Source organism: Denticeps clupeoides, chromosome 18 (assembly GCF_900700375.1).
Source record: "Denticeps clupeoides chromosome 18, fDenClu1.1, whole genome shotgun sequence".
Lineage (NCBI taxonomy): Eukaryota > Metazoa > Chordata > Actinopteri > Clupeiformes > Denticipitidae > Denticeps > Denticeps clupeoides.
The window spans coordinates 16,270,451-16,297,760 of NC_041724.1; the positions used below are offsets into that span (position 1 = coordinate 16,270,451).

General features: G+C 40.9%; 1 protein-coding gene and 1 long non-coding RNA gene across 3 annotated transcripts; one reads left to right on the forward strand and one right to left on the reverse strand.

Moving 5' to 3' along the window:
- Positions 1 to 35: 35 nt before the first annotated feature.
- On the forward strand, positions 36 to 2,423 carry LOC114768014 (uncharacterized). Its single transcript, XR_003743009.1, has 3 exons — positions 36 to 136; positions 856 to 983; positions 2,346 to 2,423. It is a non-coding gene; the product is annotated as an uncharacterized LOC114768014 (long non-coding RNA).
- Positions 1,665 to 27,310, reverse strand: inppl1b (inositol polyphosphate phosphatase-like 1b). 2 transcript variants are annotated; one of them, XM_028960041.1, is made up of 27 exons: positions 26,326 to 27,310; positions 25,798 to 25,861; positions 23,954 to 24,092; positions 23,573 to 23,714; positions 23,273 to 23,413; positions 22,145 to 22,232; positions 21,890 to 21,979; positions 21,661 to 21,783; positions 21,463 to 21,577; positions 21,276 to 21,376; positions 21,052 to 21,154; positions 19,347 to 19,543; positions 18,939 to 19,056; positions 15,571 to 15,667; positions 14,420 to 14,558; positions 14,223 to 14,322; positions 13,639 to 13,727; positions 12,918 to 12,999; positions 10,277 to 10,363; positions 9,852 to 9,959; positions 9,617 to 9,705; positions 8,965 to 9,052; positions 7,481 to 7,636; positions 7,144 to 7,225; positions 6,254 to 7,040; positions 2,961 to 3,073; positions 1,665 to 2,185 (listed from the first exon to the last, which is right to left on the reverse strand). In XM_028960041.1, the coding sequence occupies exons 1-27, from the start codon at positions 26,460 to 26,462 to the stop codon at positions 2,092 to 2,094; spliced, it is 3,669 nt and encodes a 1,222-aa protein (XP_028815874.1). In that variant the 5' UTR covers positions 26,463 to 27,310; the 3' UTR covers positions 1,665 to 2,091. The 2 variants fall into 2 exon arrangements, with proteins under 2 accessions (XP_028815874.1, XP_028815873.1); XM_028960040.1 differs by having other exon boundaries at positions 9,852 to 9,962.

The following is a 27,310-nucleotide window of genomic DNA, read 5'->3' on the forward strand; positions in this document are numbered from 1 at the left end:
AAAACAGCACACACACACACACACACACACAATGATGAGGCTCGCGTAACCCCACTTCTCGGTTGGTAACGTGGAACTGGAAGGTGACCTCACTGCCATCTGAAGAAAAAAACACACCCGCTACTGCTCAGAATGGGTGAGATCCATTTTTTTATAAAAATCTTCAATGAATAACTCTGTTCTTGGATCCATTTATCTCTGTCCGGTTTATAATCACCTTGTACAGAATAAGGTGAATTGAAAGTCTGGCTGAGAATGCACCCCAGTTTTTGCAGTCATTCAGAAATGCTGAGGTGTTTACTTCATACACGTTCCCAAGAGTTCTTCCATTCATCTATATCCCAAGGAAGCTAACGCTAAAGTTCACAACAAAATATACACAAAAGAAATACAGCTGAAGTCAAAGAAAGAGTTATCTCTTTGAACAGACAGAAAATAAACTCAGGCTATTTGACCAAACGCAAACTTCGTCCTAACATTTACATTTACGCCATTTATCAGACGCCCTTATCCAGAGCGACATAAATTGTTAGTGACAGGGACAGTCCCTCCCGGAGAAACTCAGGGTTAAGTGTTTTTCACAGTCACACAATGGTAGTACGTGAGGGGCAGTGGTGGCCTAGTGGTTAAGGAAGCGGCCCCGTAATCAGAAGGTTGCCGGTTCGAATCCCGATCTGCCAAGGTGCCACTGAGCAAAGCACCGTCCCCACACACTGCTCCCCGGGCGCCTGTCATGGCTGCCCACTGCTCACTCAGGGTGATGGGTTAAATATAGAGGACAAATTTCACTGTGTGCACTGTGTGCTGTGCTGCTGTGTATCACGTGTGACAATCACTTCCACTTTTCACTTTCAGGTTTGAACCTGGGTCTTCTGGTTCAAAGGAGGCCATGTTACCCACTAGGCTACTACCACCCTGCCAAGCTGACACCAACACAGCGTTAACCTGAGAGTTCAAAACTGGCCCATTTAAGCTCTCAATATGTGAGTGCTTGTGAATAAACATGCCGAATGTCTCCCTGAACAAGCTTAGTGTAGTCGGGTCTCGGAGGTTTCAATCAGTGACATTACATTTTCACTTTGCTGTCTAAAATGCTTAAATAGTGCAATAATATTTCCAGTATTTGTGCAACGCCCGCCTGGGTAAACACAAAGGGGAAAATGGTTATTTATTTAAGGAACAAAGGTTTTCAACAGCTAAAGAGGAAAACTGTTCTATGTAAGTGATGTAGATGACAAAGTGGCTAAAGGATTTGCTGATTTATGACTGCTATTTATTCATGGGTTATCACTCTACCGCAGAGAAAAGCGCTCTGCTGAAACTTCACAAGAAAGGCCAATAAAAAATACATGAACTTTAGTGTACAACCCCCATGAACACCCAGTCCAATTTTGACTGACATCACAGGTCTTAGAAGCATGGACAACACTGAGTGTTGGGAATGGTCTACCACGTAATTACATCTGGTCAGCAGTAGTAATCTGGGCAGAGACTCACCACTGATGACTAAGGTGGTGGGTGGCTGACAAATTGCACAGCGGCAGATGGGCCTCTGCCTCAAACCTAAAGTCTTTAAATATTGTCTAAACGGCAAGGTAGGGGACCAAGGGTGATCATCAATAAATATGTATAAAAGACAAAAAGAACCGATTCCATTCTTAAATAAAAGCATGGTTGCATTTATTGATCCGTTTATTTACATTTACAAATGGTGATCCGCATCTTCTTAAAAAAAATTAAAATGCTGAGTAGAACAACGTGAATTTCAATTAATATTTTACATCAAACCAGGGGGAAATGCATTTTAACAGCACTTTTCCACAAAGCAGACTTACAACATAATTCCAGCAAGTTACTTCAAAGTATAACACAAGCTAGGAAGAGCCTTAAATAATACAAAATGTCAGGATTTAGCATAATTTTTCATTTTGCAGTACTAGTTTGTGGTTCTGAAAACAATGTTAAAATAAATTATGTTAATATTATGGCTAATCTACCAAATATTATGTATAAGAACAGTTTTCCGGGAAATTTCTTGTTGAATTGAGTCCTTATACAGTGTTAACAATGGTGTCCTCACACACCCTGGGCTTAGTCCCAAATCTTAGGCAGGTTCTCCAGGATCCTGCGGCGGTGAAAAGGGTTTGACACACCCGCCGCATTAAGCTCCTCCTCTGTAATTCCACTGTGGGAAGAAAGACATTTACATTCATGGCATTCAGCAGTTTAAATTAGTTTTAACTGTCTAGTTAACTGGACTGCACAATGGGATTGTCTGTTTTATTTTTTACACAGTGGTAGCTGTGTAACATAGTGTCTAAGGGCGGATATAATCTCTCCCTCAGGGTCCCATCCCAGGTAAATCCCATGTCTGGAACATCTCAGCCTCTACTACCTCTGTTGACAGCAGATCTATTACCAGCTGAAGAAGCTGAGCTTGAGACGTGACAGAAGAGTTCTTGGAAAAACAAATCTTTCATATCTAGTGTAGAGAAGATTCCTTTTAAGGTTCAAAAAGATGAGCCCAGCGGAGTTTTTTGGCGGTCAGAAGATCATAGGAAAAGCTCTATCTTATGTATACTATGTCTCTCTGTCTTTTAGTCCTGCCATATGATTCAGTTCACAATCTGGTCTGCTCTCAGTCTAGCTTTCTAAAGAATGTCTGGAATTAATGGCTTTATTTTAGACCATATCTAAACTATCTACACTGAATTATTGGGTTGAATTACAGTCTTTGCTGTGTATGTATAAAAGCATATGTGCTCCAGATAAGATCAGAGCAGTAGTTTTCAGTTGAAGAAGGTATCCATGAAGGTAGCCCTTTTTCTTCTAGTAAGGTAACATTTTTCATTCTGATTCAAATGTGGCACATTATGCATACAACATTGTAAAATAAAAGTGACTTTAAATAATCTAGTTCCTATTATGAAGGAGCTATAATTCTTCTCATATTTTACTACCTGAAGTAGTCCAGATCATCCCAACCATTAAGGCTCAGACCCAGAGTGTAGCGCTGAAGGCCCAAGTTGCTCAGAAGCTCTCTTACTGTGCCTGGGGCTCCATGAAAAGACCTCTATGCAGAATGGAACAAGAAAGAGTGAACAAGATTGAGTGGACAGATCTAGAATAATATCAGCATGAAAAATGATAGAAAAAAACCTATAGGAAACAAACATGGCAAGTTTTCTTAAATGTATGGTATTTCAAAGTTTTCCTGAATTTTCCAGGGATCCATTTATTTGACTCAATAGCAATAAGCTATGTGTTAATATTACATAGAGTAATGCTGCATCTACAATATGATACAATTTGTGTACTTTTATTCTGTGACTGGATGTGTAACATACATATTGAGAACATAGGTAGTTCATTTAACCACAGTATTTACAAACGGCAACATGCTCAGTCAACCAAAAGCAACACTGATCCAGGACCAAAAATAGACAAGTAGTCTCCTTTACACCTGAAAATAACAGCATAAAATAACCAGCCAAAAGATAATTGGGCTCTAACTATAAGACAAATCTCTGTACATCTGGAGGTTCAGATCCTGAACATCTGACTCAAGGAACATACAGTTATAAAATTTTGACTTTCAAATCACATAAACCAATATCTTATTCACAATAGAACATAAATAACAATTTTAGGCACCACTCATTTACCACACAAGCACAGAAGTGTGTTGGGACTGAGCGGTGGACTGGTGGACTATTTCTTCTCATTATTTTGATTGTTCCCCTTAAACGTTCCATCATTCTTCCCCCACAGCTCCGGTGTGACAGACCGTGACTTTGGGTCGGCTTAGGCTTGGGCCAAGATTTACAGCTCTATCAGTTGTAATAGCTGCAGTATACAGTTTTGCATTGTCCTGCCGAAACACACAAGTTCCTCCCTGAAACAGACGTCATTTGAATGGGAGAATATGTTGCTCTAAAACCTTTATATACCTATCAGCATTCATACTGCCTTTCAAATTATGCAAGCTGCTTGTACCGTTTGTACTGATAAGAAGCTTCCTTTTTGCATGATACTGCTTTGTCAAAAAGAATTCTCTGTAGCCGGCATCAAATTTAAAATGTCCTTGTGTATAAAATTTCCTGGTTTGAAAAATTGTTATGTTATATTCAGTGCATCCGGAAAGTACTCAAAGGACATCACTTTTTCCACATTTTATTATGTTACAGCTTTATTCCAAAATGGATTAAATTCATTTTTCCCTCAGAATTCTACACACAACACACCATAATAGCAACAGGAAAAAGGTTTACTTGAGGTTTTAGCAAAAGTATTTAATATGAAAAAACTGAGAAAGCATAGAAAGCAAGTATATTGATCAAAAGGTCAATGGACCTTTAGCCGCAGTCTTTTTGAACATGATGACACAAACTTGGCCAGTTTCGACCATTCATCTTTGCAACACCTCTCAAGCTTTCAATCAGGTTGGATGGCAAGTGTTGTTGCACAGCCATTTTTAGATCTTTGATGTTCACCCGACTCAAGTGTGGGCTCTGGATGGGACACTCAAGGACATATACAAAGGTGACCTATAGCCACTCCTTTGATATGTGTGCTTAGAGTTGTTGTCCTGCTGAAAGATGAACCGAGTGCTCTGGAGTAGGTTTTCATCCCGGATGTCTCTTTCCATTGCTACAGTCATCTCTCCCTCTATGCTGACTAGTCTCCAAGTTCTTGCAGGGGAAAACATCCCCACAGCATGATGCTGCCACCACCATGCATCACTGTAGGGATGGTATTGGTTTGGTGATGAGTGGTGCCTGGTTTCCTCCAAACGTGGTGTCTTGCATTCATACCAGAGAGTTCAATCTTTGTCTCATCAGAATTTTGTTACTCATGGTCTGAGAGTCCTTCAGTTGTCTTTTGGCAGACTCCAGACAGATTGTCATGTGGCTTTACATTTATGGCATTTATCAGACGCCCTTATCCAGAGCGACTTACAATCAGTAGTTACAGGGGACAGTCCCCCCCCTGGAGCAATTTAGGGTTAAGTGTCTTGCTCAGGGACACAATGGTAGTAAGCGGGATTTGAACCTGGGTCTTCTGGATGGGTGGTAGTAGCCTAGTAGCCTAGTGGGTAACACACTCGCCTATGAACCAGAAGACCCGGGTTCGAATCCCGCTTACTACCATTGTGTCCCTGAGCAAGACACTTAACCCTAAGTTGCTCCAGGGAGACTGTCCCTGTAACTACTGATTGTAAGTCGCTCTGTATAAGGGCGTCTGATAAATGCTGTAAATGTAAATGTAAATGTTCTGGTTCATAGGCGAGTGTGTTACCCACTAGGCTACTAACACCCTTTCCTCTGGTCATACAGGTCTGATTGGTGTATTGCTGCAGAGATGGTTGTCCTTTTAGTAAGTTCTCCTCTGTTCACAGAGGACCACTGGAGCTCTGACAGAGTGACCATCGGGTTCTTGGTCACTTCCCTGGCTAAGACTCTTCTCCCTGATCATTCAGTTCAGGTGGCTAGCCAGCTCTAGGAAGAGTCCTGCTAGTTTTGAACTTCTTCCACTTACGGATGATGGAGGCCACTGTGCTCAATGGGACCTTCAAAGCAGCAGAAATTCTTCTGTAACCTTCCTCAGATTTGTGCATTGAGACAATCCTGTCTTGGATGTCTACAGACAATTCTTTTGACTTCATGCTTAAGTAGTCAGGTGTGTGCCTTTCCAAATCATGTCCAATCGACTTGGTGGGCTCCAATTAAGCTGCAAAAACATCTCAAGGATGATCAGGGGAAACAGGAGATACCTGAGCTCATTTTTGAGCTTCATGACAAAGACTGTGAATACTTATGTCACATGTGCTTTATTTTTAATAAATGTGCCAAAACCTCAGATAAACATTTTTCACGTTTCATTGTGGGGAGTTGTGTGTAGAATTCTGAGGGAAATAATCATTTTGGTTGTACCATAACAAATTTTTAAAAAAGTAACAAGCTGTGAATAAAATATTGGCTCATGTGACTTGAAAGTCTTTTAGTTTTCATTTTATTTAAATTTAAGCAATGTCCAAACGGTGAGTGAAGCCAATGAAAATCAATATTTCCAGACACTGAAGATCTAAGTAAGAAGAAATGTGATTTATTGACTTTACATCCACAAAAATGTATGCCATGTATCTGTCATTAGCCACTTGGACATATTTTAAATCACAAATAAATCAACTAGTCATTAGCAGCTAGGAATAAAAATAGTCATATTTTGTCCTTAATGATCGGTTTGAACACACCTGTCTGTTTGTGTAGTAAACTCCTTTTGTGGCTAAGGCTGACCCACGATCCTTCTTCTGAGTCATACTTTGTATGAGCAGGTGCCTTGAGGTGCATCCCATGGGCAAAAAGTCAACCTCACTAAGTGACTTGGCAATCTGCAGGGCAGTGAGGGAGTGATCCCCTGTAGATATCGATGGCTGTGGATGCTCTCCAATTCCAGAGGCTGAAGTGTGGCTTTGGGGCACTCTGGTGGACATGTAAGCATAAAGGGATGGGCCACTTGGTGTCACCCTAGAATGCTCCTTCTTAATGTGTTCCCTTTGTGGCCTCTGTATCCCCCCTGGAATCGCTGAATGATTCATGTACATGTTCCTCAAGATCTTTACTGGTAGGAGGGACTCTGTATTAGTCCTAACAGAATGTGATGGCAAATGTTGCTCTTTCGATGGAGAGATGCCTCCTGAACTGTAGACTGAGTGTGGGGATTTTGGTGCAGGAAACAACTGATAAGAGGTGCAGGTCAGAGCTTGAGACTGGTGGTCACAGTCTGGCACATAAGGGGGCAAGCAGCCAGGGATTTCAATTTCTGTAAAGTCAGATCTGCGGGGACACTTCCTTTCTTCGCTCCTACCCCCAGACAATCTAGGGAGGGGTAGAACTGAATCTCTGGACAATAACACCTGGGAGTCCATGGAGGTCTTATGGTCCTCTTGTATCTGTCGTAGTACAGGTACCCCTTCAAACATAAAGTATGCCGGGTTGGTATAACTATTTGGCACTGATGTCTTAGGAACCATGGGGACTCTGGAAGAACAGACAAACATTTATCTGAAACACATGATGTGCAAAGATTCACGCAAAACCTTGTAGCTTATCTGTGTGCTGGAATGCAAAGCAGCCTCCTTACCGGGAAGGAGTAACGCATGTTGGCTTTTCTGGTAAATGACTTTTTGCCAGACTTTTTTCATCTTTTTGACAGGATAACCATTCTGAGGATGACAACAGAAATTGATTTATAGAGGAAGAAGGAAACAGTGCTATACCAGTTGTAACACTGGAAAGATTTGTGCCAGTCATCTAGTCTGTTTTGCCAGTGCCACAAGTTGAAAGATTAGGGTCAGCCATATGAAAGTCTGAAGGGAAAGCAACATAAAACTGAAGAGAGGGAAGACTCAAAAGAAATGGAACAAAAACTAGATAAGAATGAGTGGCATGGAACTGAAAAGGTAAAAGGGCTGACCCACCATAACTTCGGACTCGGGTTTGTCGTCGATCCGGAGGAACATGGACCTTAACCCAACCTCGGATTGAACCCATCTCTTCACCACGATGAGTCAAAAAGGTTTCAAAGGGCTGTGCTGCTGTGGTAATGAGGGAACGTAGAGCCAGACAGCACTCTCCTGTGGTGAATATTGCAATGAGAACATCTTTCTTTGGCCATATTGACATTAATAAATCAACTTTGGACATCTCATGTATACTCTATTAATGCACCTTGAACATCTTAAGCCGTTTGGCCCATTATGGCTTCCATTCTATTGGCTGGCATTAACATACCAACCCCTTGTAATGTAGGGGTTGCATTTGGGCTGTACCTACAAACAGAGAAATTGAAGTCCCACCTTGTACCTATATGGGTAAAAATGCTTGTCATTGGGCAGCACCCTTCTGATTATTGTACCCTGGGCAGGCAGAATCACTTCCCACTTTTAAGAGTTCTCTTAAAACTAATTTAGTTCCTTGGCTTTTAACTTGATTTGAGATGTTGGGTTTACTTTTATTTCTTTATGATTTGTTTAGATATTTTATGTCCTCTTCTATATAGTTTAACTGTAATTTTATCCTATGTCATTTTAGAAATGCTTTGATTTGAATTCTGTACAGACTGTGTTGTTTTTAAAGTGCTTTAGAAATAAAATGGATTGATTGAAGAACAATAATCTATCCCCGCAGGTACCATTTAGTACCCTAGTCAAATGTGTACCTGTCATAACTGGAAGTTCAAATTGTATTCATACATAAATACTATGTACTTGTCCAAAAGAGCAGCAGACTTTTTGCGGTGTCCTGGAAGCTGGTGGTTAGGTATTTGGTCAATGTGCTTCAAAAGTGGGGATACCGGGCTCGAATCAGTGACCTTCCCATCATATGCACAGATTCTTAGCCACTGAGCAACATATGTCTGTCTGTTAAGGATTTTATTTGTCATGATTGTATTTTAATGTACATTCCTTTTGTTCTTTGTGGTGTTATGCTGCTGTGACCCAATAATTTCTCTTGTGTGCTTAAAAAATTGCTTAGTCAGCAGTGGAAAATTACTTTTACAAATGTGAACCTCAAATTAAAATTCACTAGCCATTTTATCGCCATTGTGCATCTAAAATCCACCAATTTACAATAGTCTTTGGTGGTACATATAGTTAATTTGATTTATTCATTGGTACAAATATATACTTTCCATATCGTTTAACGGTACAACATGGTATCACAAAGGATCTGTCCTGTACAATCAACTGAAAGGAACCATTTTGTACCTGGAGGTTTAATGTTGTATGCTGTGTGTATCTTTAATTCTCTGTGATCACATAGAATTTTGAAAGGTCTCAGACGCCATGGTCCATGGTGACAAATTTCTCGATAAATTATATACCACCTCAGCAAAAGGCATTGTGGGTCATTGTCTACTGACTAGCTCAATATGGTTTAAATGGCAGTGTGAGAAAATCACCATATGATTCAAAGCCATCACTGGACTTGACAGAGAGAAGCAAGTGCTGGTCTTTGAGAAACTCCAGGTCAGAGATGATAGGCTGAAGCTGATGGCAAAAAAGAGATAAAATGAAACTGTGAGAATGAGTGGTTTACTGCACCACATCTTCAATTCCATTCGACTAGCCGAGACTACCACCACCTTTAAGAATCAGTTGAACACCGGCTTATTCAAAAAGTATTTCAGAAAAATCTAACACTTACACACGCACATGCAGACACACTGCACAAAACAATACATACATACATATATATATATATATATATATATATATATATAGATATATATATATATATATATATATATATATATATATATATATATACACACACACACACACATATATATATATATATACACACACACACACACACACACACACACACATACATACACATATATATATATATATGATTTTTTCTTCATCTAGCACTTAACAATCTCTGAGCATGATCTTTGCTGACAAGTTAGGCCTTATCAGGACTCTTAGTTTTTGTAAACTCAAAATCTATAGAAATCGAAAGAGAATTGCTGGGGTCTTCCTCCTGTAAGTCGCTTTGGATAAAGTAAGAAGAAGTAAAGTAAAGTAAAGTAATTATTTTATCTCCACCTTAGGCAAGTGCTTAGAGGACCAGCCCAATTTCAAAAACCCTGGCACATCACAGCTCTGTAAGTCATTCTCGCTGGTCCGGCGGACTTCTGTACAGGAAGGATAAAAAAAAAGGAAAAGCTCTAACAACCATTGCATGACAAGCCTCCGAGAGAAAGGAACTATTTCCCAAACAACAAAAACTGCCTCATGTGGCTCTGCATCCATATCTTTCAAAATATTCCAACTGGAGCACCTTCTAGGCAATAGGAGTGAAATTCAATGAAGAATTTGGCCTTGCTGGCAGTCTTCACTATAGCTTCAAATCTCTCCAACTCAATCCAGGCCTTCTCCAGGCTTCGTTCTGCTGATAAAAAAATACACTGCTGATCAATCATGCTGGAACAAACACAGAAACCAGACAACCTTGTTTTTAACTGGAAGACAGAAGTAACTACATGTTTCAGTTTTCTATTGAGGCAAAAATACTAGCTCGAAACCCCTATTCTGTTCTCATTTCCCTCACCCTATTCACTAATCATTTTAATGATATTTCCTTGATGGTTTTATTTATACGCTACGTGCAAAAGTGGAACTTTTATTTTATTATTATTTTACTATTAAGGAGGCTCCAAGAAAAGACTAAAGAATTTCAGCTGAACATGCAGGATTTGTATGGACCTCTTTTGAAGAACTGTGGTGTGACACCAACTTGAAAAGTTGCAAAAACTGGTGAATGGTCACTGGTAAAGATGTCATCTGTGCAACCTGAAAGAAATGTTACAGCACAGTCCATTTTTACCCACACAGTTTAAACTAACATATACAAAATATTTTTGTTTACGAAACAGAAAAATATTACGTTTATGAAACAGAAAGATGCATGCTAGGCACCAGCAATTTGAAGTGCAGCTTCATAAATATCACCGTGTGTGGTGAGCTTGTTAGCTTTTTAGTCTCCCAATATTTTCCACACTCAGGGAGACACTTCACAAATGATAAACTAAATGTACTGAACGTGTAATGTGGCATCTCTCACATTTCAAACATGCAGTGTTTACACATGCAATCAGGGCCATAATGAGTAGCATTTAGCATCTAATGAAATTTTTTTTAAATATTTTTTTAAGAAAAATGAACTGTAATATGAGTGCTCTCCATATTTTCCTCATTGTTCAAAATAAAATAGTAATATGTAACTGATTTGAGAATGACACAAATACTGGTCTGACCACAAAGTTTGCTGCTTCAGTATTTTTAGATCTTTTTATCAGTTGTTTCTGTGGTGTATTTAAGTATAATTACGAGCATTTAATAATTTTCAAAGCCTTTTATTGACAATTGCATCAAGTTTATGCAAAGAGTCAATATTTGCAATGTTGGCCCTTTTTTAAAAAGACCTCTGCAATTCGCCCTGTTATGCTGTCAATCAACTTCTGGGCCAAATCCTGACTGATGGCGACCCATTCCTTCATAATCAGTGCTTGGAGCTTGTCAGAATTTTTGTTTCTCTTGAGGATTGACAAGTTTTCAATTGGATTCAGGTCCAGGGAGTTTCCTGGCCATGGACCCAAAATGTCAATGTTTTGTTCCCAGAGCCACTTAGTCATCACTTGTACAGTGGTACAATAATGCTGGAAAAGTCATTGTTCTTCACCAAACTTTTCTTGGATGGTTGGGAGAAGTTGCTGTCAGAGGATGTTTTGGTACTTTTAGGCAAAATTGTGAGTGAGCCCACTCCCTTGGATGAGAAGCAGCCCCATCAGAAAAAAATGACTTTCCCCAGTCCTCAGCAGTCTAATCCCTGTACTTTTTGCAGAATATCATTCTGCCGTGGATGTTTTTCTTGGAGAGAAGTGGCTTCTTTGCTGCCCTTCTTGACTCCAGGTCATCCTCCAAAAGTCTTCATCTCATTGTGCATGCAGATGCACTCACTCCTGCCTGCTGCAATTCCTGAGTAAGCTCTGCACTGGTGAAACTCTGATCCCACAGCTGAATCATCTTGAGGAGATGGTCCTGGTGCTTGCTGGACTTCACAACACTTGAGAGCCGGAGGTGTCCAGCAAAGACAAGGGCACCAGCGAGAATGAGGCAGATTGGTGGGTTCCAGATGCACAGCTGTCCCACCTGCCAGTGCCCACACTGACAGACCCAGCCCCTGCCCCTTTTCTTCTCACCCAGCTGGGTGTGTCCCCATGGACTGTTTCCAGCAGATCCCTGACACTACTGCACCAGCCCAAAGCTAGGATGGTTGCCCCTCAGTTGCCCCTCCATCCAGTCAGAAGGGGCACTTAACCCATGTCTTTTTTGGGGGCTGCAGTATGGGTTAGGGGGTCCAGTCAAGGGGCCAGAAAGTGGAGGGTCAAGGACACTGGAGCACCACCTTGCTGTTTAGGGGGGCTGTGAACGCTCCAGATCCGCCTCAGTTCCATTTATGAGCCAGTGAGGGGTGCTGCCGAAGTGCCTAGGACCGCCTCTATTCCTGAGCCAGTGAGTGGCACTGCCGAAGTGCCCAGGCCCGCCTCCGTTCCTGAGCCAACGAGGGCCGTCGCCAGAGTGCCCAGGTGGGGGGCCTCTGTGATGCCAGAGCAGTGCAAATCACACACTAAAACAAGGGTTCTAATCACTCCACCGCTGCAGCTCATTCAGTGTGGGTGATTAGAAGCCTTCATATGTTGTTTTTCTCCCTCACTTTGTCCTGCATTGTTGATAATGTGCTGCTTTTCAGTTCATATGTGTTTTGCAGGCCATTGAGCCTTTGTTTTCCTTTATTAAAATCCATTTTCACATGTTGTGTCTCCTTTTTACCCCTTGGCATGACAAGTGGAAATTTTTTTTGGGGGGGTTAAGTTCATTTTCATGGCAAAGAGGGATTTTTCAATTCATCTGATCACTCTTGATAACATTCTGGAGTAAATTGTCACAATGAAAACAGAAGCAGCAAACTTTGTGGAAACCAGTAGTTGTGTCATTCTCAAAACTTTGGGTCACTGTACACCAACACATTTGGACGACAAAAATAAATTCCAATACATGGCAAAAGGTGTCATATATTTGTTCTTATTAGTAGATTCTGGGTTATGTGCTCTAAGTTTGGCACCAAGAGCTGAACAGGCAGGATATGACTTTGTTAATGGGCCACTGAACAGCATGTAGGAGTGTGGTATTCTAAAAAAAAGTATTTATGGTAAAACAAAGACCACATGGAGCTGCAAATTCTCTGAGCAAAAAGTGCAGCCAGAAACAGCACCACCATGTTTGGCCTGCTGGAAAAGATTTATCTCGATGACTTATGGCAGAGGGAAATGGACCATATACTCACCGTATGATGTGCACATGATGTGTGTTTCGGGGTAGGACCTCCACAGAACTCGGTCACACCATGAGGGCACATTAATCCTCACCTACTCACACAGAACATGGAGTAAATATTTTCACACATATACAAATTGTTCTAACATGAAGCATTACCATAAATTACAAATTACTTTATAATCATTCCAATTTTGTCAGATTCCGATGTTCTTCTTTGAAGAATTGCATCGCCGGTACTGATTATGCAAGATCGTTTCAGGAACTGAATCTGCCTTTAAAGACATTTGCAACTTGGATGGCCTACACCCCAGTAACCTCTAAACAGGAGAAGTGATGTCTAAAAATATATATGTGGCATGTGTCTAATTCTCTGATGCAATTGAACAAACCAAAATGTTAAAAAGAACATATATTGGGGAAAGTTGTGATACATGCATAAAATAAAATAAATGAATAAATACATTTATTTCTGACATATTATAAGTGGTATAATTGGTATAATTCATAATCCCAATGTCATTAAAAGTCATTAATTATCTAAGTGACATTATTTTCATCTGTTCTGATGTCAGTAAATCTGATTCAAGACATGTCATCCTTTTTTCATAAAAGTGTATAATTACTTACTATGTTACTATTATTATATATTACTATATATCTTTATTCATGGAATTTGGTGTAAAATGAGCAATGAACCAGGACTAGAACATAAAGTAAAAAATGCTCACCCCACTGGTCTTGTACTTCTGCCACAGGTAGCAGTCCCTAGAGCCACGTTCATATTGGTAAGTGGGTGGAAATGTGATCCTCTCTTCCTCTTAAAAGAAAAACAGAAAAAAAAATGAGAATATGAGTTTTATAAATAATATAACGTATAATTCTAAATAAAAGGTATAAAAAGTTCTTCCTACCAACAGAACTGGGAATTTCACAGGGTTAAAGATATAGATACAACAACATTTAATTCTTATTCAGAAACAAAACACATACAGTTTGTTTAAATGGGCTTTGACAGACCCTGCAATTGACACCCTCCACACCCAAGAAAAATCTCATGGAGATAAAAAATAAGCCCTGCGAAGGAGTGAGTCAGAGTGGGACCCCCTACCAGGGTAAAGTGAGCGTGAAGAAGGTGTCAGAGGTAACAGAACACCTTGAAATAAATTTGATCCAGTCATTTAGGTGTCAAGAATTTACACAATCACCTTTTCACACACAGAAGAGTGTAGCATATACAGTAATTCCAAATTTAGTTATATTAATATTTTTTGCAGCCACAAAAGCATTATAATGGTGTAGAGGAGAGTTTTACTGAAGTTGAAGAAGGCCTTCCTCTTGTGGCGTTCGCGTGTTAGCTGGTCGGAACACATCAGTTCATCAAACTCTCTCTTTGACACATGCTTCAGAATGTCCTACAGTAAACATTGATAAATTGACAAATGTCAGGACAAGACATTTGAACTAAATGTTTGTTAGTGACTAGAGTTTTTTGTGTTGAATGATTCTAACCTGAACATCCAGGTCCAGGCGGTAGTTGAGGTCGCCACACCAGAAGAGGTGGGTGAAGCGCAGACTAATATCAAAGGTGCCAAGCTGTTTGTCTCCCAGAGACAGAAGCCTCAGGACATCCAGGATGTTCTGGTTCCTCCTGAGGACCACAGAGATATGAATAGTCAATTTGAGAATATGCATACACAGATTAATTTTAAAACAGAATTTGAGTTTCAAGAAAGAATGTGAATACAAGTTATGCAAATTTTCTCTTGAAATCGAGGCCTTGTCAGTGCACTTTGGAGGCACCAGGCAAAAGTGACCTGGGGAGCCCCATCTGAGGGATATTCATTTGGTAATATAGGTGGTTGGGCACCAAATTTATTTGACTTCAGTAAAATATACACAAAATAAACAAAATAACATTTCTAAAAATTAATAATAAAAACGTTGTGGTATTAGTATGGTCAAATGAAACTGTTATGGTTGAAGAGGTGTCTAGATTTACTTGAATAATTTACCATAAAACGTTTGAGAAATTCATCGGTATGTATTTCTGTCTTTCTGTGATAATTGGGGATGAGGGTGCAGCCCTCGTGGTGCCAGAGTCAAAGACAAGCTTACCCAGCCTCACATGCTTCCTTAACTGAGCCGACTGTGCTTTAAAGGGGGGTTTAAAAAAATTGGTAAATTTGAGAAGGTTTTAGGTGTCAAAGGTTTGGATGCACCTACTCTGTAGCTGTTTTGTTCATTATTATCATCAAACGCTGCTTCATGAGATGCACATTGAAATGAGTGAATGATAAACCTTCAGGATATTTGGAAATTGTCCCTGTTGTCGAACTTGGTGGAGAGAAGACAAGAGTGAGAATTGCTGCAAAGCAAAACTTGGAGAGACGCAAATCTTAAACTTTTTGCCTTGTTTGCTATTTATGTGTTAATTATATAACCTCTTGTCTGATTTTTCATTGTCCTGTGGTCTTTAGTTTTGTTCTGTAGGCATGTGTGATCGATTCAGGTATTTAAATCTAAACATGCTCCTCCTTTAAAACATCTTCAATTCAAACCAGTGACTATAAACAGTTCTGATGCTGTTGTGTACAGTACAGAACAGCACTCAGGACAGCTTTCCTAACAAGGACAGAGGGAGTGCAGTCTGTTTTCCGTACCTGAGCACTTTCTCACTGCCTGATGTCAGATGGCAGTTCACAAAGCCCAGGGAGCTCTCACCGAGGAAGAAAGAGATCCCAACCGCTCCCTTACTTCCTGCAACACAATAAAATACAGATTGGGTTTCCTACAACATAGCTTGACATGCTTTCAGCACCTATGAGTTTTGGTATATATTTGTGTGCCTGACAGCAATGTTTCTATTTATATCAAACTCCAGAAATTCCAGACATTCCTAGCAGGTAATGAAGTGGAGCCATAATCAGAAGGTTGCCTGTTTGAATCCCAAACTGAAAAGGGGCCACTGAGGTGCCACTGAGCAAAGCACCGTCCACACATACTGCACCCCAGGCCCCTTTCATGGCTGCCCACTCCTCACTAAGGGTGATGGGTTAAATACAGAGGATACATTTCGTTGTGTCACCGTGTGCTGTTCTTGCTGTGCATCATAATGACAATCACTTCACTTTCACTTCAGATCTATCAATTGTAAGAACATATTTAAAGATAAGTTAAACTTGGATGCAGTATTTTTGTGTATCAACCATTTTCAATTGTTCCACATCTTAGAACTGTATTTTTTTTTGTTCACAGTGATAAAAAATATTGTATATATTGTGACCTTTCACACAGCTATACAACTCCCTGTGAATTCGGTCCACCGCTATGAGCCCACAGCACAATGCAGGTTTCCAATGAACTCAAAAGCCCAGCAAGGCCTGATAATTGGGGAAGAATCATGGGGAAACTATAAGATGCGCTTGACTGCTGTAGCCTTCTAACAACTGTAGATCGGTAGACAATGCACAAATGTTGGTATTGGAATGTTGGAATTGTTGGTAGCTTTTTATCAGATGCCCTTACACATAGGTGAGTGTGTTACCCAAGAGGCTACTACCACCAAATTTATACCATTTGTCATAAAAAAAAAAGCTAAAAGTTGGATGGTTTTTGGCATTCGTAACCAGAAAACTATTTATGACGACAACTTGGAGATTAGACGCACATGTAGGTCCACTGAACACACACATCTTTTGGGTCAGATTTCAAATTTCTATGCATGAGCAATACAAGACCTGACTGGCCATTTCCTTTTTTAGGTCTTTGGTAACCAACCCAATGAAGGATGGATTTGTTGTTTGAAGCAAATCAACTTTTGGGGGAATGTGCATTGGATGTACCTATGCTAATTGAAATGGCATTTAAGGATTTTGACTAAGGGTCACACTCCAAATTCTCCACGTCAACATCAACTTCATCAGGGAAAGAGAACAGGGTGGGGGTGTGAGCAATTTGCACAAGAATTTTTGTAGAAGTGTCTGTGCATTTCCAGCTAAACTCCTCAGTGTGCTTAGTGTCCAGGACCTAGTAAGGGTCATGCTAAATCTGGGGCCGAGCAATCCCAGGAATATTTGGGTGCAAAACAGGAACAACAGAGCAAGTTCATCTGACCTAATACATGCTTAAAACTGGAGAATTCAAACCAACAAAATCACAGCTCCGATGCTGTACTTATATAAGAAGCTTTTTTCTCACGATAGCACAATGTCATTACAGATCAAAACAGAAAATGTTATGACTCACACATTAAAATGGTTTTAACCACAAATCTGTTTAAACCATGCAATCGGTTGTGCCAGAAAAACGTAAGAACATGTATTGGCTGGTATAATGGAAGCAATCTTGTAGAACAGAGTGGGAACTATTCTGTCCCTGGTGGCATCACTAGAGTTGGAGTTGGTTTGCAGATCAGGGGGCAGGATGGCCTAGGTAGGATTTTGACTTTCTGGATTCTACCTCTCCTGTTTGCCATCAAACGACAAGGGGATTTCAGAGGAAATCTGTCTTCACTGTGCATCCTCATTCAGGGGAAACAACAACTAAAACTTCTTCATCAGTACATGATGGTGGTGTAAAAAAAAGACCACCATCATGAGAAAAACTCAGAAACCTTCCAGCTTCTGATGGAAAACCCCTGAGCAAGAGAGCTCCGAGTCCCCCTTTCCACATGTGAGCAGACCTTTATACCCCTGGCCTACAGGAAGTTGTCACTGGCCTACAGGAAGTTGTCATTGACCAATCAGAACCTGTTGTTTCTGATGTCACGCCCCCGGTGCCTCCCATTTGGGGAAGACAAAGAGGGTGGGCGGTCCTGACGGCTGACACTTCACACGTTGCCGTCAGACAAAAGGCATGTAAAACAGAGGTGCCGAATCTTCACGCACAACCATCGACACAGGAATGTCACACCTCCCCATACAGACAGCTGTTATGCAAGACAAAAGGCATGGTCCCGTGATGTCCATTCTTACAATGGAAACTATGAAGCTGTCATGCAGTGTATTCTACAGTATCTGACTGGAATGTAAAATGCAATGGTGGAATGCAATGGTGAGATAATATGATATATGCACAAATACATACAGATCATCTTGTGTATGATATGATTTGCATGTACAGTCATGTGACAAAATAGGTCTTTATCGAAAAATATCAACATCAGCTTCAAATTATATCAGAGTGGTAGTAGTGTAGTGGGTTTTACACTCACCTATGAACCAGACGACCACAAAATCTCTGTAATAATGATAACTACTGATAGTAAGTTGCTCTGGAAATTTCCTCCAGGCTCACCTAAATCAAGCTTGCCTCATGGTAGATGTACATAATTTGGATCTTAATTTGGTACATGCCTATCAGGATCTTGCGATCTGCTTTAGTGCTGTACCTGGCCAGGCTGGCAGTTGTTTTAACATTTCTTTACTTAACAACGGAAAGGCTGATTCCAAGCTCTCCTGAGATCTTTTAATGTCCTTCCCAGATTCATCTGTTTTTACAATGTTCTTTCCTCTCACCATGGTGATCTCCATTAAATATTTAAGTGTTGCTTTAAATAAAAAACTAACCAAAAAGCTCTGCAGTAATGTTCTAATAATTAAGTGATGTGGTTATGAATGGAAAGGTGTCATAATTTTTCATTAGTGGGAATTGGCATTTAAGTTAATATATAAGTAAATATGTTTCTTTTAGCATAGGTGATGCAATGACTTCACCTAATCTAAAAGAAGATTTTGTATAAAAATGGAGACCAAGAAGGAGACTTCATATTTAATGGGGTGTCCTGTTTTTTCAGATGACTGTATGTAAGATTTATTCATGTATGAGAACATGTGCATGTATTTATTTATGAGTATGTATGTTATGCATGAGACACTCAAGGCTAAGTGTCTTGCTCAGGGACACAAATAGGTGAGTGTGTTACACACTAGGCTAAAATCACCTTGATCAAGAATCAATATTTGTAAAGTACCAGGAGTTTTATCTGAGTGTTTGATTAAGCATGAGTATTAAGTATTAATATCTTCACCTAGTGTGTTGCCCAGGCCTGTCTTCACACTGGCTGTGCTCACATGGCTGATGCGACTCCCATACTCAGGCTTCACAAACACCAACAGTCGGATGTTCCACAGGGACTGTACTGCCACCTGCAGGACATTTTTATATATTACACGTCTCGATAAAAGAGGTAGTGACCTGTCCCCATTAAGTTACATTTACAAGAGCCATATACTTTATTGGAAAACTGTAAAATGGACAATAAGACAAAGGACAGTGGGTTAAAGTCACACAACCTCCTACTTAACAAATATGCCATAAACATAAGGAAGATGGTAGGAGAACTCATTTTAAAAGAGGTTGTGAAAGAAAATGCAAGATTATATTAAGGGATATTTGTTGCTATATATGTAAAATAATTAAAAATCATCTTAAAAACCTGTTTGAAGTCTATGTTGGTGACACTCTTGAGTGTAGCTCTAATCTGCTCGCTCCACTCTTTCTCTCCCTGAGCATGCTCCTGCGTTCCCAGCGCATAGACGTCATGTGGTACTGCCGCCACGGATTCATCCAGGGTTCGCCCAAGGCCACAGCAGGTCATCCAGGATTGCAGATTGCGTGGAGGTGGGGAGCCACCTACAGTATGTGTCGACAGTATTCAGACTTTAAAATTGCAGCCATTTGCTAGAATCATTTAAGTTCATTTTCCCTCATTAATGTTCATACAGCACCCCATATTGACAGAAAAACACAGAATTGTTGACATTTTTGCAGATTTATTAACAAAGAAAAACTGATATATCACATGGTCCTAAGTATTCAGACCCTTTGCTGTGACACTCATATATTTAATTCAGGTGCTGTCCATTCCTTCTGATCATCCATGATATGGTTCTACACCTTCATTTGAGTCCAGCTGTGTTTGATTATACGGTGTTGGACTTGATTATTAAAGCCACACCCCTGTCTATATAAGACCTTACAGCTGTCCAATCACCTGTCCAATACAGTCATAACAGTGAAGCATCATGCTGTGGGGGTGCTTTGCAGTTGCAGCTGCAGGGACAGAATGACTGGTTGTAATTGAGGGAAAGATGAATGAGGTCAAGTACAGCAATATCCTGGATGAAAACCTTCTCCAGAGTACTCAGAACCTCAGACTGGGCCTTCCAACAAGACAATGACCCTAAGCACACAGCTAAAATAATTAAGGAGTTGCTTCACAACAACTCTGTGACTGTTCTTGAATGGCCCAGACAGAGCCCTGACTTAAACCCAATTGAGCATCTCTGGAGAGACCTAAAAATGTCTGTTCACCAACATTTACCATCCAACCTGCCAGAACTGGAGAGGATCTGCAAAGAGGAATGGCAAAAGATCCCAAAATTCAGGTGTGAAAAAAAAAATAGCTGTATTAGATTATACTTTCTATCCCACTGTATACACCGGCACAGAACAATCTCCATAGAACTGATGTCATAGTTGATCAAGGGGAAATGATTTGGCTTAATAAAACATAAATGTGCATGTGACTATTTTCACCTGTCATTAAATATTTTCAGCTTTTTATAAATTACTATTTTAAGAATGTTGTTGGCTAATATACATAAGCACATCCAAACATCAAGAAAAAAAATGCTCTGCTATAATCGCTGAGGACTTTGTCTGAAAAAAAAAAGTGGTTTTGAAAAGTCAAGTGCAAAACAGAGAAACAGATTTTTAAAAATTATCTATGGTTATTGGAACTTCCATATTAGCTTTGTTTTATTCAAATATTTTCTGCTTGTGATTTACATACTTTTGGTTTCTATAATTTTATTCTACTTAATTTTACAATTCAAACTATTTTGTTGGTTTATAAATGAGTGCTATAAAATTAAATAGATAAATACATCAAAAATTAAATCATAAAATGGGTTTAAGTTCATAATGAAAAATTCCTGTGTTATTAATAAACTATTGATGTATTTAATTTTGTCACTGGTAGCACTCTATAATTTATTTCTTAGTTTTCTTGCAGTTCTGAAAATTTGATCATTCATTTAAATAATCAGTTGCCTAAACTCTCATTAGCTACATTTAAAAAATATCCAATTGCAGTGGAAGCATATGCATTTTTTTAAAACAGCTAGGGAGAATTTTACCCATGTTCCAGGTGCCAACAAATACAGAGATGACATCAGGCTCTTGCTGCTTTGAGTGTCTGCTCTTCATTAGCTGCAGGAGGTGGCAGAAGGCCTCACACTTCTGAGGAAGAGAATGATCAAGATATCTCATTCCAAATCTTCCCCATCACTTTCAGCTTCTAATCAAAGCTATGATATAAAAAAACAATGGATCAGGAAAGGGTTCGGCCATATTCTCTCACCCTGGGACTCTCAAACAGCAGCTCATGTGGAGGGTTGTGAAGATTCTCCACCAACATCCTCACTTTGGCTGGGCTGCTCTGGAATTTTACTACCTGTAAAACTGACACCCAAACATATAATACAGTTTAATACAAATCCTGCTTACAGAGTGTTACATCGTGCTGTGTTTGGAGTTGTGTCACTCACTACGATCGTGGGAGATGGTTTCCATGCCCAGGAAACCAGGCTTCCTGTCAAAAAGCAGCACTCCAGTGTCCACATCCACTGACACTACCTGTCTCCCATACCGGACTAGTTTAACCTGCACACACAAACGGAAGCACGTGTACATGAAATGCTCCCCAGAAATGTTGCTCTAAAGAGGAAATGTATATATTTTTTTACCTGAAATCTATTAACAGGTATGCTGGAACCCCTGTTTTTGACAGTGGATGTGGGGTCTGAGTGTAAAGCTGACTGCCCTGCTAGGCTGTGATTGGTTACAGCCTCCTGAAGGGCATTCAGCACCTGGGAAGATATATTGAATGTAACTTTTGCAGAGATTACCAGCACATTGTGTACATTCATGTGTGTGTGTGTGTGTGTGTGTGTGTGTGTGCATGCGTATGTATACCCTTTTCTCCAGTGAAGAAAGCAAGTTGCAAAGAGCAGAGATCTTATATAGTAAACTGTCTAGAGAGTCCTCTGAGGTTCTTGCCATTTTCTGTTAAGACACAAATGTGCATAAATGCAAAACGGTAATGAATGGACCAGAACAACATTAAAGCAACATCCCCATGGACTAGTATTCAACAATGAACACGAAACAGTTATCACTTACAGCATACACTTGCATGTTTCTGATTTTGTTGAGTTGTAGTGTGTTCACCTGTGTTCGTGGACCGGACAGTGGGCAGCTGGGATGGTCAAACACTTTTGCCAGAGTCTCTAAGCTGGACAAGGTCAGGTCAATTTCGCTGTATGGCAAACCGTTATATTGTTATTAAAACACCTTGACTGTCTGAGAGTGAGTAAATGATTTGCTTAAAGAGACACATCACAACGTTTCAAGGATATGCATTCATGTACACAACTGTATACAACTGTCATGGTGTTGCATGAGGAAGAAGCAGGAGGTGCATTATATAATTTATGTTATGCAATCACATCAGAATATAGGCAAACATGAAACTGTCACGTAAACTTGATACATCAGGAAGGCTTGTATACATGCAAACACAGGCAGTGAGACAACAGTGAGACAAGGAACAGCTTAACACAATCAGGGTTTAATGGTCAGGTTCCCCTGTCCCTGTCAAGCCAACCAGGAATGGAGAGCTGGAAGTCAGGCTGAGCCAGACAACACAGAGTAGGAACAGGACCTGGCAACCCACTGGCAACTAGGCAGAGCCCAGTAACGAGGAGCAGGAAAAGAAAGATGTTGAAGTGGGCAGAGCCAGGTGACACAGAAGGTACAGGAACTGAACCTGGCAACCATTCCTGGTCAGGAGACATGGAAGTGGACAGACCCAAGTAACAAGAAGCGGGAACAGTAACTGAACCTGGTAACTCCACCAGGATAGAAGATGAGGAAGTGGTTGGAGCCTTCCAATAAAGAGTGGGAAAAGGAAGATGCTGAAGAGGGCAGAGCCAGGTGACACGGTGGAGGCACAGGATCTGAACCTGCCAATCGACAGGAGACATAGAATCACTTCACTTTATGAGCCAAGTAACAAGAAGTGAGAACAGAAACTGAACCTGGTAATGCCACCAGGGACTAGAGACTCTGTGCTGAAGGACAGGCACAGGGAATCGGGCAATCCCACTAGGTGAGAAGATATGAAAGAAGAACCTGGACCTGGCAATGCCACCAGGACTGGAGGTTCAGAAGCAGGCAAGGCCAAGCAGCTTAGATAATGAACAAAGAAACCTAAATATAAGCCAACAACATATAGGCCAAAAAAAGAGCAAAGAGCAAAGACAGGCTTAAATGTCAATACTAAATACTGTGGATTACCTGTGTAGACCTTGGCAGACTGTACTCAGCATGTGCTGCAGGTGGGACAGGCTGCCTGCTCCTCTCCTCAGACTCTCCAGGTCCTGATTTACATCACCATACAGGTATTCAGTAAGGAGTCCAGCCGCCTCTGATGCCAGCCTGCACAGTAACAAAAAGTATCTATTGGGTTGCTTATTCAAATTGAATTATTTTTTGGTAAACAACTTTGTTAAAACAAGTGAACTGAGGAAAATCAAGTACATCCTCATGTCCACAAAAAATCATGTAATGAGATAACGTTGGCTGTGGCACTCATACGTGGGCGTGGTCATGTCCTGAAGCCTCTGAAGGAGTTGGTGCTGGGGTCCAACATGGTGAGCAGCAACATGGCCAGCCTGAGGCACAGGGACAGCAAGAGCTCCACCTGAGCTCCAACCAGCTGTTTTCTCCTCATCCCCATCTAGAACAGACAGGGTTCAACACTGAATGCACCTGCCAAGTGCTGCAGGACATGAAAATAAAATCTATTGCTGTAATCTGGAATTATAATTTTCAGAGACCAGAAGGGGGCGATAAACTCTTGTCCAGCATGTTTTCAAAAGGGCAACTCCATCTAGATTTGCTTTTTAGGAAAGCGCACTTATTCAGTCCTATCTGAAAACTTCTAATACATGTAATAACATAACACACATAACACACCTGAGCTCTCGTCTGCTGGTTCTGTCTCTCGGCCCACTGGATAAAGGAGAGGGATGACCAGGCCTTTATGCGGCTGCTGATACCCCAAAACCAGGTCAGCTAGAGTCCGAAAGCAGTTCACTTGAACCCCTTGAGATGTCTGTAAAACAACAGCAGGAGGTCATAATACAGGTCAAATTAAGTGAAGGATAATATATTAGAAAAAATAAAATGTAGTTAAAGTGACTTTCTATAATTTTCAAACCAATTTTGTTTGTTCTGAATACAGAAATCACCCAGTCACACTCAGAAGGTACAAGTAAAAGAAATGACATTAAATCCAGCATGTTTAAAAGATCACAAATATCCACACAAAGATCATGCAACCTCTAATCTAAGCCACTGAGGACTTTACAGGGGATCTTAGTTCTTAATCTAATACTTATGTCACAACTGTAATGCCTGCTGCTCATAGGGGTGGTTTTGCATAAATTGTAGGGGGTTACAGGAGGGGAACCAGTAAAAACCAGCATCGCATCCTGCACCCTGAAGTCGGACGCAGACAAACTCACATCATGAACATAAAGTCACTTACATTCTAATGCACAAAAAACGGAACACAGTGGTGGTAGTAGCCTAGTGGGTAATACACTCGCCTATAAACCAGAAGACCCAGGTTCAAATCCCACTTACTACCATTGTGTCCCTTAGCAAGACACTTAATTTACACTTAGCTGCTCCAGGAGGACTGTCCCTGTAACTACTGACTGTAAGTCGCTCTGGATAAGGGTGTCTGATAAATGCTGCAAATGTAAACAGAACACCAAATGAAACATTTCAAGTCTAACACACATGCAGAGTCTGGGCAACACCGCAACAGAGCTAATGGAACAGACTTCCTGTGGGTCTTTTTTTAGAAATATGTGTTTTTACTGCATGGTAAGAAGAAACCAGCTTGGCAGAAGTGGCCTGTCTCTTGCCAAAGAATCTTCAAATAGTAGTATAAGGTTTTTAAGCTCTTGAAAAGTCATTAGACTGAAATGGAGGGAAGAATACATTTAATTTTTTAACAACCAGGCTTTACCTAAAGTCTGAAATCTGGTGAATATGCAATACATACAAAGCTTGTCTGTGTGTGTGTGTGTGTGTGTGTGTGTGTGTGTGTGTGTGTGTGTGTGACCTACAGTATTCAAAGAAAAGCAACTCACACAAGGATAAGTGAGAGTTTTAGAATTTTCCATCTTTGCTTCTTTCTTCTTAGAAAATGCCTTTCTCAGCACTCTTTCTCTAGTCTACACACACACATACACACACACACACACACACACACCACAGGAATGCACATGCTGGTTTGTCGCTTGTGCTTTATTTGGTTTTGTGCGTTCTTTCTTTGTATGGTTAATAAGGAACAGACGTTGAATGCTCTTCACCTCACTGTCATACTTCAATAGCAGACATGGAGACACACTTACACAACCCCTACATTTCAACGCAAATTGTATAAAATACTGAAAGACACACACATACACATTAACACTGCCCATCACGTTTTGTATGTAGCCAGGGCAGCATTGTCTCAGTCACAGTTCACTTTAGCATTAGGCTGCTTTAGCCACACACACACACAGACCAGAGTGTGTATTCATAGAAATGCGCTCACAGCAGAGGTCATTGAACCAGAGTGTGGGTAGCGGAGGAATTTGCCTGAAACACACATCTTGGCCTCCACACAGCTGAAATCATCATGCAAACATGCAGACGCATTAGTAGTTCTCGACTCACAGATCTTTTATTTGCATTTTTCATGTGCTCTGTGTGTGTGTGTGTGTGTGTGTGTGTGCGTGTGTGTGTCTGCATATCCTTACCTGCACAGCCAACAGGCCATCTGCATCTGGGAGGATACGGTAGGTGTGAACATGGCACTGAAACCTGGAAAGAAGAAGTCATGAGTACAACTGGAATGAAGGGCGTGAGACTGAACAACATATACTCTGAAGTCACCATGGTTACTTATCCTCTGGTCTAAAATTGAGATGTGGGTGTAGCACAGAGGCTTGCTGGGAAAAAGGTTGTGGTGGTTGAGGAAAGAGACATTCTCGCTGCTAAATCAGCTACTAGCTCATCTTGCTAGCATTGAAACTATGGTCCAACAGGACAAGAACACAGGATTCTAACAAAATGATTTCTCCTCCTAGAGTGAGTTTAACTGTCGTGCTTAGTGTGCAAAAGTAATGAGTCCTCAATACTGAATACATTGGCATACATGTGTACAGTGCTATATTAATTAAAAAAACGTCCTTATTACTTTTTATTGACTGTCATCCACACATGCATTTGAACATGCAAATACACAAGTGTAGAGAATTCATGTTGTAGGGAAGTGATATACTTACAAAAGGCAGAGGGCGTAGGCCCCAGGCACTGATTCGCTGTCCCGGACGAGGAAGCTGCCGTCCCGGCCTGCACGAGCCAGCAAGTCCTCCGCCAGCACACGGCTGATGTCCCGGTGATACCAGGCTGCTGTCGCCATGGCAGCACCACTCTGCTGCCCCCAGGTTGCTTAGAGGACAACCTTTTTAGATTTTGAGTTTTTAATTCCAATGCTTGAGACCGGGAGAGCGCATGCCGTCACACAGCCCTGTCATGGCTTCATCTTTCCCGACACAGTGCAATGTTTTTCGTCATGCGTTTGTAGGTGTGTCTATGACGTCATGAAGATCACTGCTACAGACCCACTGTTCTGTGAGGAGAGCCCAAATATCCACCACCCAAATTTCAGGTCCAGGACTGGAAAAAAAAGACTCCTCAGCTTCTGTGGGGTCCTCAGGTATGCGTCTGTGAACAAACACATTGCCAAGAAGAGCTGCAAGAAACCATCCCCTCTGGAAAAAATGGCAGCTGAATAAAGCTACCCCAAGGGAGTCTGCACATGCAAAGCTGGGCTTCAGCAGAGGAACTGTGTGCAGCCATCAGTAACAACCATCTTCTCCAGTTCTTTTCAGCATCAGAATGCAGAATGCTCTTGGCCCTCAAAACCAAAAAGAAAAAAAATATGTCTCGTATTCTGGATATCAGCTGAACAGATGATCCTACGGTCCGAAGAGTGCCTGAAGCTTCAGGGGCGTTGATCATTCCTGGTTCCACAGCAATCCTTTGCGGCGGCTCCCCAGAGCGTCGTCCACAGCAGCCAACTTGCCCCCAAAGGGCAGAGAAAGGAAGTGACTCGCTAGTCCAGATGTTAGGGTACGAGAGCACGAAAGGGAAGGAGGGTGGGTAAAAGTCTAGCAAGTTGACTAAATACCTCTGAGTGACTTTATTTCACCACACAGTCCTTCCCTCTCTGCCTGGCTGCAAACTTGCAAGTGGGCTGGGCTCTCT